Source organism: Balearica regulorum, chromosome 2, assembly GCF_011004875.1.
Source record: "Balearica regulorum gibbericeps isolate bBalReg1 chromosome 2, bBalReg1.pri, whole genome shotgun sequence".
Lineage (NCBI taxonomy): Eukaryota > Metazoa > Chordata > Aves > Gruiformes > Gruidae > Balearica > Balearica regulorum.
This window is the reverse complement of record NC_046185.1, coordinates 142,661,884-142,675,335: the sequence shown is the minus strand read 5'-3', so window position 1 is coordinate 142,675,335 and position 13,452 is coordinate 142,661,884. Positions and strand designations below refer to the sequence as shown.

Below are 13,452 nucleotides of genomic sequence, written 5' to 3'. Positions count from 1 at the left end.
GAAATGTAGATAGATCCTCGACTCTAGTTCCTGAGTCCCGTTTTCTGAGGAAATTTGGTGTCTGAGACTCCTCTGTCTTGATGTGAGCGTCACGGAGTGTATTTGCTCAGCAGTAGCTTTCTGTTATGCTGCTTCTCTCATTTTTAGTTTTTTAAACTTGATTAAAAATGTAAATTTGAAGCTATATTGCATTAGTAGCTGGACAGTTTTGTGTGTATGTGAATGTGCAGAGTAAAAAGTGCTATAATTAGTGCATGCATCCATCACTAATAGTGTAGTTATTTCCAAAATACTAGATGCTCATGCAGAAATTATCAGTTGAGAACTTGTGTAATACAAAATGTAACAGTTTAATTTGCACATGCATTTAGCTTTCTTATGTGCCCATCTTCGTCAATGTTTAAACAGAAAAAAATAAGGTCTGTTTATAGCTGCCATGGTAGAGTTTAATCTGTTAATTCTGAAGAAGTAGAAGTTGACAATTTAATTTTGAAAGGAGAGAAATCTGGCATACCCAGATGCCTCAGCTAAATATGCAAAATACTTGAGGAGAGACATGGAGTAATTCACTTGTCCTTGAGCTACACATCTAATTTTGTAGACAAATAAAGACTGTAAAGCTGCTTTGAAAAAGCCAACTTAACTTTCCATTACAGAAGGTTTCAATCAATTTGGGGAAGAGAGTTCTTGACCAGTGTCACTACATGTCTTTTGTTATTTAAAAAGTAAAAAAAACCCCAAATCTCTCAGTAGTTACACTCAAAAGTCAGGTTGTCTGCTTTATGTCATTGTGACATTTTGATAAATTCTGCTTGTCTTTGGGATAAATTGAAAATTATTTTATTGAGGTAAATTTACAGTTTTAGGAGAATGTAGTAATGTTGTAGGGAGACAACTGGAAATTTCACCCTTCCCATTTTTGAGAAGCAAAATCTATGGTTTCTTTTTTTTTTTTTTTTCCTTAAACTCTGAAGTCAGGAGGAGATTATCCTTTTTTTTTTTTTTTTTCTGTTCAGAGTTTGTGGAGTTTATAAGCTTTAATAGATTTTTGGTGAAATAATAGAAGTTGCCTATTTAAAAAATAGAAAAAAAAATCTTGAAGTTGAACTAATTAGGGATGTAGTAGGGAGGAAGTAAGTATTAAATACGTAGGTGAGCATATTTGGCTGAGCAAATCTTCAGGTCCTCCTCCTGTAAAGAGAGTAGGAGCCATATGCCAAGCTGTCAGTCATCCTACGAATGGAGAGGAGGCTGAGGAAACCCACGAAGAAATACAAATAAAGGGATGTAAGCATAAACTAGCCAGAAGTCGGAACTGATCTGTCAGTGATGCATTTATTTAGACTGGGGCTTCTCAGCTATCTTGGGGCCAGATGAGAACTAGAGAGCATTTCTAGTGACGGCTCGCACTGTAACCAAACGGTGGCTGGGGAAGGGGATCCATGTGTCCTGCTTGATCTGGGTGTTGCTGAAGAGGTTGGATGGAAGCCTGGCTTTCTCGACTGGTGAATATCATGAGCAAACGTGCTATCTTTTCTATAGCTTTTTCTGAAATTTGCAGCAGATTTATAAAAAATACATGATATTTGGGTATTAGTTGATGTAAACAGTCGTTAAGGCTTTAGGGTCTTTATTTGCATGCTTTATATTTACATTGGAGCTATGTTTATAAAATATATTGTAGCACTTAATTAATGTTGGACTCTTCAATTGAAAAATAATGATTTTTGTTTCCCCATTTTATTGGTAAGATGTTTAATTTTGAATTTTAATTGGTAAAATCTGCTATGCTTGTTTTTCTTATTTGAATAGAAATTCTGTTCTTATTAAGAAAAAATATTTTAAATGGATTTTCTTGTGTAAACCACTATAAAGTGATTAAAAGTGATAAGCTCTTCAAAAGGCAGTGTCTTACAGTATTTGAATAGCTTACATACTAATTGGTTTTTCAACTGTGTGCCTGGCTTACCTGTGACTTTTTGTTCATCAGCATGTTTTGCTACAAGGTAGTGTATCTCATAATTTGCTCACTGTTTTCAGACTATTCCCTTGTTATGCATTTTGCTATTTCTTTATGATGTTTTCAGTAACTTCATCTGCTTTTTGAGTTCTAACATAAACTTTTTATAAAATTTTATGTGATAATTGATGGAAGAATGGTTTGCTTTTATCTGTTTCTGGTATAAAAATTAAAAATAATTTCTGTAAATTAATTTTGAGGAATCTATTGCTATAAAATTGAAAAAGTGAGCTCAGAGGTTATCTCATTGCATTTGTCCTTTATAATGATATCTGTACTTTTACCTTTGAGTGTTTTGATTTCTAGGTATCAATCTGTGGAACAGTAACTTGCTCGTATGAAACTGAAAAGGAATTCACTAATAGATTGTTGGTTTACATTTAAGAATTTTTTTTAAAGCAAACTATGTAAATGGAAGAATAATCTGAGTATGTCTCAGATATGCAGCATTAACTTCCAACTTGTTTTCAGTAGCGGAAGCTTTATGTAGAACAGCTGGGAAGCTTTTATAGAGGATGTCATTAGTAATAAAGAGAACTTTCACCTTTAACAAGATTTTGTCTTCTATACAGCTTGCCCAATTTAGGCAGCGGAAGGCACAAACTGATGGTCAGAATGGATCAAAGAAGCAGAAAAAGAAGAAGAAAACAGCAAACATCAAAGATGAAGAATCAATACAAGATGGGCTTGATACTGATCGTTCTCGAGGTGATGAAACATCCACGTGCAGCAGCCGAAGGGGAGCAGCTGCTACTGCTGACTTTGCTATTATCAGGACTTTGCATAGGGGAGAAATTATCAAACACAACCAGACTTACACCATTGAGGTAAGTTTGTCTTGGGCTGTATCCAGTTACTTTGGCGGGGCAAAATAGTCCATTAATTTTGAGAGTGGGAATAAAGGAATTATATGAGATTTTGGATATTATTTCCTTGCCTCCTCTGTCCTTTATATGTCCAGACAAGGGTGCTTTCTACCTGCCTGCTGGCATCATGTTTTCTGTGGTAGTCAGTGTACTGTAAATTACGGAAAGTTGTTGGTACTGCTGTACTCCCTGAATGGGCAAAAATGAGTTTTGTTTTATTGCTTTATTTTATGCATTTTGTTGTATTAGTTTACAAATTGCCGTGGATTTTTGATCACTGCAGCAAAATGCAAAACTAAACATCTTTCTTGTATCCATAATGTAATTTGAGTCTTTCTGGTTAATGAGGAGGAAGAATGAATTTAGAAAATACTACTTAGAACTGGATGGCTTTAGAGACTGATGAACAGATACTCTACTTTTACTACTTAATGAAATATAATCCCAATTGGTGGTGGATGAAAGTACATGCTACGGGAAGGTGCTCAATGTGATATACACTGGCAGTCCAGTTCAGTTCTGAGTGGACATGAATTCACGTAACATAATACATTGTTCCAGATATGTATCTAGGGACAAGAGATGCTGATGTTATTTACAGACTAGCTTATTTCATTCCTGAAAGCAGTGCCTCTAAAAGGATGAGTGGCATTCTGAGCAAGCAGCTCAACGCAGATTCCCAGCTCTGTGCGAGTGAATGCAGTCTTTTCAGAGAGATGTAGTACAGATGAATGCTCTGCATTTTGACTTGTTAGTCCTGTGCTAGGATAGATAATTTGTAACTATTTGGCTCCATTATCTCGTTTCCAGCAGCTGAGAAGTAATACAGAAATTACACTTAGTGAAAATGTCTTGCATTTGTGTTAAAAAAAACCAAAAACAACAAACAAACACCCCCCCCCCAAAAAAAAAAAAAAAACAAAACAAAACAAACCCAGTTACCCTGATGGAGGGGCAGACAGACTAATTCATACATTGAATAAAAACTCATAAAGTAATTGATCCATTTATTGTACAATTTTAAGCCTGCAGTGTATCAGTACACTAGATATTTTGAACTTCATACATACATGCCTTTAATATGTAGGTTTTCATACTTAGAAAGCTCATGTTAGGGCTGCAAAACTGTTTGTGGTAACTCAATAAAACTGTCTGTTCAACTCATAGCTTTTCCTGGAGGAGGGAATAATTTCTTTGAAGAGTATTTAATGCTAGAATGATTGTTTTCATAGGTGAAGATAAGACTTTTTTGCCTTCTAGGAAAAGAGAAAGGTGTACTTCATGAAATGCAGCAGGATATCTACAGCTAAGGAGAGAGGACTGCTAGGGCTGAGAGCTGGTTAGAGGAAATCACTTAAACTGTTGTTTTGACAATATTATAGTCTATGTAAATACGGCAACTGTATGAAGAAACTTCCTTAACCAAATATATTTTGAAGTACATCATGATTGCATGTTACAGATGGACTCTGCTGATACACTTGCTCTCAGTCAGGGTAAATATGTCTACTATGATTGGAGAAACAGGGAAAAGTACAGAATCACAGAATAATTTAGGTCGGAGGGGACCTCTAAGGTTATCTAGTCCAATCCTGTGTGGGTCTAATTAGTTCAGCTTAGTCCTAGTAGTCTATGTTGGCCTCTGCAGGCTAACAGTACAAGACATAGTTGATTTTAAAAATGGAAAAAAAATCTATGCTGCAGTTGCTAAAGATTGCACATATAGATATATTCTTAAAATTGGGTATGAATTTTCTGAGGTCTGCCTTACTTCCAAAGCAACTTATCTTATGTTTAAATAAATGAATATAGAGATGCTTAGGATTTTTTGATTTGTTGGGGGTTTTGTGTTTGGTTGGGTTTTTTCAAATGTAGCTTGAAAAGAATAAGCATGATGATTAGTATTTGTTTGTAATTTGACTCTCCTGAATTACTTATGTCTTAGTGATTTCTAAAACAGCATTCCTTTACACCAAAAAAAAAAAGCTGCTCCCAATTGGGAGAGCATTTTTCTTTGTTATATGTTGTCTATGGCCTGCTTATTCATGTTAAATAACTAATTGGTATTTTGGAATTGGAAGATGATTGCTGAAGTCTCTATCTGTGCACAGAAGAGGAAAAATTCTGAAATAGTTTCAATGAGTCTCATAACTTACTGTTTTTAGTCTTATTAGTGCAATGATTTGGACAGAGAGCCTGTGTTACAGTAATTGGATTAGAGTTTGCTTAGTTGAAATGGTAGCCAATAGATAATAGGCAGTTTCAGGCTAATCTCTGCAATGGAGAATTATGGACAGCTGCTTTGAGCTGTTCGTTTTTTCACCCAACATTAAATCTTTATAGGCTGCTGTGTCAGGAGAGTAAGGCAAGATTACTGGAGGCATTATGCAGGATTGTTTTCTAGCTAAATTTTGATTCCACTTCATTTTTTACTGCAATTCATATTTAGAATTGTTCTTTCTGTACCACAAAATAGAACATCTGACTATACTGCCTAATTACCTGACTGGGCTCTTCTGTGGTAGTTTTGTGGATAGAAGTTTATCTCCCTGCATTTTTTCTAGTATGATTTTTTTAGTCCGCAGTGGAATTAGTAGGTCCAAATACGAATAGCAGAGTTCTCTTTCTCAATATAAATAACAGAAAGTGAAATACAGGTACTCCTCTGGGAGCTTATTACCCATCTGAAGTTAGAGTAGTTCCTTTTCAGAGAGGTCAAAAGTATGTTTAGAGAATTCAAAGTTATTTTTTGCAGTCATCCCTTTCCCTTGGTTTTTTTCCTCTCTCTTCTTAAGGTGGGTTCCTCCATCCCCCCGAAATCTCTCCAGTTACAGAAACTAATTGGAAGAACTCTGGAAGAACTGTCACTGTTTTGTACTGTCCTTATTCATTCCACTTTACCTTCTGTCTTAACTTAGCTGTAATTTCTGTAAGGTTTTCCATGCTCTGTCAGAGGAACAATTTATTTACAAGATTTATTAGAGAAATACCAGTTGGTATTTCTTTATTAAAGTCTCTGGGTCTTGTTTCATGTTAAATGCCTTTTGTCTTGGTCTCACAAAGAGAATATGTTGAGTTTCTAGCTGCCTTTGTTTTTTGTCTTTATTTTGTTGCGCTCTTATATCTTTTAGTCTTCACATCCATAGTGTTCTTTTCCATTTAGAAGTAAAAATAATCTTGAAGACACAGCCCAGGAAATAAATTGCATCAATGAAATTCTTGGGTTTAGGATTGCTTCTTTTTGTGACTTCCTGCAAATAAAAATGGAAGAAAGCAAAAGCCACTTCCAGGGTAAATAATTGCTGAGATGACCTTCTCTGAGAAGTCTTCAAACGATGCATCAGAGCAGACTGCTTTGCAAGAATGTACTAATGCCAGGAAAGCAAAAGAAATTAACCTGTGGCACAGTGAAATTGTCCTTGAGTCACCTGGGTAGTAAAAGCTATTATACAAAGCTGCTTAGAAAAGAAAAGTTCAAAGTTCTGTGATGAGGAGTACCTGCTAATTGACTAAGGTTGGATTAGTAACTCGTCTTTTGTTTTTCACAGGACAAATCTGTTTGATAATAGTTTTAGAATAGCTTAACTGTTTACTCAAGTAGGTGATAAAGTTTATAGCTCAATGTTCCTTGCTTCATTTCTATAGCTTACTCCAGTCGGTGGTAGCGCCTAAGATTTGACAGGCAAGGAACAGAAGCAGAGTAAGGAGGAGACTTCTGGGTAGGATTCTTGAGAAGAACTAAGAAAGAAAAGTGACAGTAGTATGGAAACACAAGCAGTGTGGAGAAACAGAGAGGATGCCTCAGTGAGAAAAAGCGTAGGTGCTGAATGTGGGTAAGGCATTCCTGTGCTAGAAGCATGAAAGCAAAGAGCAACTAAAGACTTTGATGAGAGATATTCTGTCATGTACAATAAGATGGAGGATTTGAAAAAAGGGATGGATAAATAAAAGGTAGTAAAAATTAGCCCAGTCACCTCAGATAATCTAGCATCATGTGAAAAGTGTTTTGAAATTGAAGAATAAAGATAACCAAATGTTTGGAAGTTCAATAGTAAAGTCAGTGCCACAAGAGAAGAAAATAGATTCTCAGCAGCATATGGTTCTGACTGAAGTCAGTCATCTTTCCATTCACCGTCTGGCTAAAAGATTTTTGGCATATCTTGCCAATTTTCTTTGGTGCCTAAGACAACCTCTGGTATAATGCCTTTCCTTCTCTCTGTAAATACTGATATATAATAGATTTACTGACATGGAAATTACTTGTATTGAAGAATGGTCATTGCAGATTTACAGAGTATTTCACTTTATATTAAACATTTATAAGGCCGTATTACGAAAGAATAGAAACCTAATTAAATGCTTAGGTTATCTCTCTGTTGATGATGTTTTCTGATACAAGAAATGTATACACTGAGGAGTGGAGTACCTCATTGCAGATTATATTCCAATTTGGCAGTCGTTTATCTCTGCCAAGATGTACTCTATTTAAATCTGATTGTAATCAATTGGTCTCAGTCATAAATTACTAGGGAATACATTGCTTTGAACTGAATGATTTTCAGATTAGGAACTAAGAAGGGCATGATGAGGCATAAGAATAGCACTTCATATTCAGCATGTTCTACAAATTAACTCAAGACCCATAAAGTTCAGGATGACCTAAAAAGAGGGTTTCATGACTAGGATTGTCACTTTACATTCTCTTTACCACCCTTCCTAGTTGTGGTCCTCTTAATTAGTCTTACTCAGGTTGTAATCGTCTATGGATTGCTAGCGACCCATGTGAAACTGGCCAAGCTAAAATAAACTTGTTTTCACTTCTACTGCTGGCTAATACACATTCAAAAATGAATCCATAATTTTGTAGTTACATTTTTGTAACAGTTTACACCAAGGTCATAAAAAAGTCAATAATTGACTTCAAGAAGAATTCTGTTCCATGAATCAGTCTTGGTTCTTTCCCTTTAATACTCTCATCTACTGCAATTAGAGTAGTTTAGTACTGGATGTCCCTTCTTGCAGAACATTTTATTGTCATCTGTGAAAGTTTGCTAAAGGAACATAAAAATCACTTTTCAGTTCTTGTGGCCAATTTTGTATATGAGTTCTTTTGTGAATCCTGTGATAATGTTGGGCGTCCAGTGCCAAAGAATGTCACTTCTGAGCAGTGCTTAACTGCATACAGAAACAAGTTACTCTGAAATGGACCTTCTGTGTTCCACAGGTTGATTACTCTTTTTTTTTTACATCATCTTACAGTATTTCCTCTGAAGAATGTATACAGATGAAAGTGGGTTTAGTTTTCTGAATATTTAAGCGTTACCTGCAGAGTTGATGGAGATAGTTAAAAGACATTGAACAGGCATCTTAAAGACTCTTTATAGGCAGCTATCAGCCGCATTGTCAGTGAAGAAAATATTAAATACAAAATTAAAACATCTTGCCAGAAGACAATGGCTGTTTGTAGCAAGAAAATGCTATGGGGCATAGGTGGTAGAATATGTGCAAACTAACAACTTGAAGTCAGAGTGGAACAGAAGCCTATTTCAAATTCCACAAAGTATTGAGAACTGATGAATAGCTTCATTGGCACTATCCTGTCAAAAGATGTTGTGTTGATAACAGTGTGTGTATATATATGTATTTTTTGAAATATTTCCTTTTAAACTGGACCCCTGTGGTTCAGAAGTGAGCTGTGTAAAACCTAATTACTTCTCTTGACCAAAGAAGAATTGAAGCATACAGAATGGATAGCTTAATGGAAGGAACTGGATTTTGAAATAAGGTTGATCAGGTCTTAGGAACAGAACATAGCTGCTTAGAGAGCAAGATGAGTGCCTGCAAAATTTTGACTACTTGTAGTGTTATTGACTCTGACAGCAAAAGAATAGCATTAAGTCTTACAGTGTTGGAGTCTAATGTGTGAGCTCATAGGATTTAACTCTTTTAAATTGATTTTTAGTAGGGTTTGGATGAATGCCTTAGCACAGAAGACAGATCCATGTAACTTGAGTTCATTTTGTCATCTTTCTGTACTTATCTTCAGTAAATCCCTTGGCAAAAATATTTGGTCTTAACAACCAAAAACCTATCTAGATGCAGGATTGAAGGAGATATTTTAGAAAGATTGTTTATGCTTCTAACAGATATTGCACACTTAAACTGATGGAGCACTATATGATTTTTAAAAAAATATTTTAGTTGTTTTTTTTTTTTACTTTAGATTGGTATTCAGAAAGGACCAGCAATATATTCATTTTAAAAACCAAAATCATGTAACTGACCAAGTTACCATTAAAAAATTAGAGAATTATTTTCAGTAATCACCTTCCTTTGAGAATTTTCTCACACTAGCCTAAGCTTCAGTCTATAAGTTCTGTGCCTTTTATTGTGATTATCTTACTAGTTTGAGCTTATCCCAGGATCTAAACATTCATTTATCATCTTTCTTATAAACAAGGGACTGTTTCTATAATTCATAGAATCATAGAATCATGTAGGTTGGAAAAGACCTTTATGATGATTGAGTCCAACCATAAACCTAGCACTGCCAAGTTCAACCACTAAACCATGTCCCTAAGCACTACATCTACACTCTTTTAAGTACCTTCAGGGATAGGCACTCAACCACTTCCCTGAACAGCCTGTTCCAGTGCTTGACAACCCTTCTGGTGAAGAAATTTTTCCTAATATCCAATCTAAACCTCTCCTGGCACAACTTGAGGCCATTTCCTCTTGTCCTATCGCTTGTTACTTGGGAGGAGAGACCAACACACTCACTACAACCTCCTTTCAGGTAGTTGTAGAGAGCGGTAAGGTCTCCCCTCAGCCTCCTCTTCTCCAGACTAAACAACCCCAGTTCCCCCAGCTGCTCCTCATAAGACTTGTGCTCTAGACCCTTCACCAGCTTCATTGCCCTTCTCTGGACACACTCCAGCACCTCAATGTCTTTCTTGTACTGAGGGGCACAAAACTGAACACAGCACTCGAGGTGCATTATAAGGAAAGCTGTGTGAGAAGTCAGACTGCTTGTCCTTGGTTTTTGCATGTTGAAGAAGTGTCTGTATTTCATTCACTATATAAAGAACTTCGAGAGTTGTTAGATCTAATTAAATATGTAAATTTATAGGAATACTTCTGAGCTTCTATAGGAATACTTCTAATCTTTCTTTGTGAAGTCTTCTGAATTGGAACAAACCATGAAAAAATGTAGGATAATATGGCCATACATTTGTTACCTGTGTTACGAAAATAAATAGCAATGTGATTTTCCCTGATTTTATTCCTTCCAGAGGACTTTGTCCTAGACCAAGGACATAGACTTACAAACCATATGTAAAATTTGTGTGTGTGTATATGCATATATGCACAAATGTACATATAAATATATACTATGAATATATATTTATATTAAAATTAAATATTGTTAAGTACTAATTATATATTCCACAGCAGAAATACTTTCATCACCCTATAGTTTTAAAACATAATTTTGATTTCTGTTTCAGTTTATGGCTTATTTTTGAGATCATATGCACTGTATGAATTTTACCTTCCACATTCATATTTTATGTTAGTTTTGTTCACTCTGCACATAGAATAATACCTTTTTTAAATATTAATTACATTGTGGAGCTACATATTAGATTCAAAATATGTAGAGTTGATGATGTTGTGATTATAAAAACTGCACAGCTCCAGGAGATCTGAGTGGCAGATTCTTAAAAACAGAACAAACCACAGTTGAGAGTTTCAAGTTTTATTTGTGTCTACTGATGCAAAACTGACTGTGTTCCTTTAAAAATAAGCCAGACAGAATTCCATGTAAAATGGAGACTGATTTAATGTGAGGCTGGCTAATGATTTAAGTGAATTTTGAAAAAGACCTCTTATGTACACTTCACTTTAGCAAAAGTAGTTTTAACTCAAAATTAGATTTTTTGAGTTCAAAGGAGTGTGTACTTATTCCCCAGTAGTGCACTGTACATAGTTAATTTGAATATTTTGCATATTTTCCTACTAACATCTTCATTCTCAAACCTGATACATTGTATGTAGTTCATCAAGATACTCTGTATTTAATTCAAGTGTCTTCTATGGCATGTTTGTGCTCAGTTTGCTAAGGCTTTGTTCCTTTAATTACTATAATTCATTAGATCAGAAGATTTGAATCTTTGTCCTTGTTCTTCCTGATCACTTTTACCTTTCCTTGGCTTCCATGGAAGCTGAAGGAGAATATGAATGTGTGTTTCAAAATTATAGTCAACATCAAAAGTCTTGCATGTATGAAAATGACATTCTATATATGATTATGTTCTTAAGCCAGTGAAGTTCCTGAGTAGGTAAAATTGATCTATCAAAGAAAAGTCCTTTTCTTGGTACTATTTATTTCTTTAAAAATAAAAAAAATAAAATTTTAAAAAAGCTACATTACCAAAATATTATTTTGTACCTGTATGTTGTATTTTCATTAAAGGACTTTGTCATGTAATTACAATGTTTCCATGATCATAGTTGAACAGCAAAGTAATTTTTTCTTTTCTAAAGCTGGGAATTCAAGGAAGTAAAGGTGGCCTTCACTATATACTAATCAAATTCATTTATACCTTAATATTTTCAAATACTGTCTACATTCTCAGAAACAGATGGAAAATGTCTTGTTTAAAATTTTAGAGTGCCATCATTGTAAATATTTTAATATTTTATTTTAGCCAGAAAGTGAAATTTCCACCACTGTAGAAGATTACAGTTCTGAGGTAAGACTGAAGTAATGCTTTTCCTAACTTTTCTTTCAACTTTTTCTTTTACATGTTTACTGCAATGCTGTGCATTGTCTTCCAAAAAGAGAAGGAAAGAAAGAGCAGACGTGATATTATAGACAAAGCTGTTGCATGTCATTACTGGTATGATTAAAGTACCATTAAACCAAGCATTATGTCAACTACATAATGTGATGGCTACTATCATCAATAATGCAGTAGATATATGAACTGTTGTAACAATGGCATTATTACAGTTGTATTAATGCTTCATGTTGTCATTGGGGTTGTGGCTGTGCATAATTTCTACTCATTTTCTGTGGGAAACTATTTAACAAGTTGATTATATTTTAATGAGTTCCAAAGCAGCCGTTGCTCAGTGAGACTGGGCCTCAGTCTGCTGGTGGGAGATGGTGAATTGCCTTTGTATCATTTGTTGTTTTGGGGGTTTGTTTTGTTTTGTTTCACTTATTAAGCTGTCTTTATCTCAACCTGTGGGTTTTTCTCACTTTTGCCTGTCTGATTTTTCTCCTCCTTCCCGCTGGTGGGGGGAGTGAGTGAGTGCCTGTGTGAGGGGCTTAGCTGCTGGCTGGGGTCAACTCACCACACATTGGCATCTACTAGTCATCTCTGTCATGTCGAAGGGTAGTGGCATATGTGGAACTTTGGTCTTGCCAAATAAAACCATTTGTTATGTTTGTAAGGAGTACACTACATCATGGATAAATGTGGGTCAAGAACATGCTTGCAAGAAATAGCCATGGAATATCTTGAGTACAGTAAATATTGTTTCTAGTTTAAAAAAAAAAAAATTCATTTCTCAAACCATTGCTTTCTGTAGTGACAGTCTGGGTTTTGTTTTGCAGATCTCTGTGCTAAACACTTTTGCAAAACACACCCCAGAATCTTAAGCTTGGCAACAAGTAAGAGGGGATGAAGTAATCAAATGACTGCCGGTTGCTGAAGTGAATTTGGTGTAGGATACTTTGTTCCTCTCTTGATTTAGCCTTTTGTAAGAGAAGGTGATTATGCCTTAGAATAACTGTTTGTTCCATACTAGTATTATAGCTGCTCATTGTGAAGCCTAAGGGAGTATACACACCAGACAATGTGTCCCTCATCTGTCGCACTGCAGGGTGCAGAAGTAAAATCGGTACTGCAGTGGGCGGTCTAGACATACCCTGAAAACTGGAAGGACTTTTCTTTCCCAACTTAAATGCTGTGTCTTCACTTGCTCCTTCTCCCAGCCTGTTCTCTTGGCCAACTCTGTGTCTATTTTCTATCCCCTAGTTTTTTGTAAATTCACCCCTTCTCTGTAATAGCTCCTGTCAATCTTTTCACCTTTGCTTGCCCATCCTCTTTTTACCCTTGCTTGGTTTTTTAGCTGAGTCTTATAGGCTTTTCAGCCTGTGTCTATCCTTCCTTTTCCTTCCACAGTCATTCCAAAGCCCAGTTTCTTTCCCAGCCCTTCCAACTTCGTCCTAGTATTGTTTTTCCTTCTTTCTTCTTTTAATATTTTTTCTCCCTCTCCCTTGAAAACCTCTTCTCCTTTATTCCCTCTTCTTATGTTGGGGTCCTCCTAATGTTCAGCTCAACTTGTCCTAGAGGAAAGCAGTAGTTCTTCTTTCCAACCTCTATAAAATCCCATTTATAGTTTCCTCCATAGATTTGGTCTCAACCTTTTTAGTTAAATTCTTTTCCTGTCCCTTTCTTCCTCAGTTTAACTCTCTCTCCTACTTCCTCCTGCTGTCCTTGTTTATAAGCACCCTCACTTTCTTCTGCTGTGTTGGGAGAAGGCACTTGGGAG

The 13,452-nt window shown here is 35.6% G+C and overlaps 1 protein-coding gene across 6 annotated transcripts in view; it reads left to right on the top strand.

Moving 5' to 3' along the window:
* Positions 1–13,452, top strand: part of AKAP9 (A-kinase anchoring protein 9) — a 119,870-nt gene that overhangs the window by 24,455 nt on the left and 81,963 nt on the right. For all 6 annotated transcript variants that reach the window (XM_075746209.1, XM_075746211.1, XM_075746210.1 and 3 more), the window contains exons 2-3: positions 2,593–2,847; positions 11,598–11,642. In XM_075746209.1, the coding sequence (XP_075602324.1) occupies positions 2,593–2,847; positions 11,598–11,642 (300 nt within the window). The remainder of the gene's footprint in view (positions 1–2,592; positions 2,848–11,597; positions 11,643–13,452) is intronic.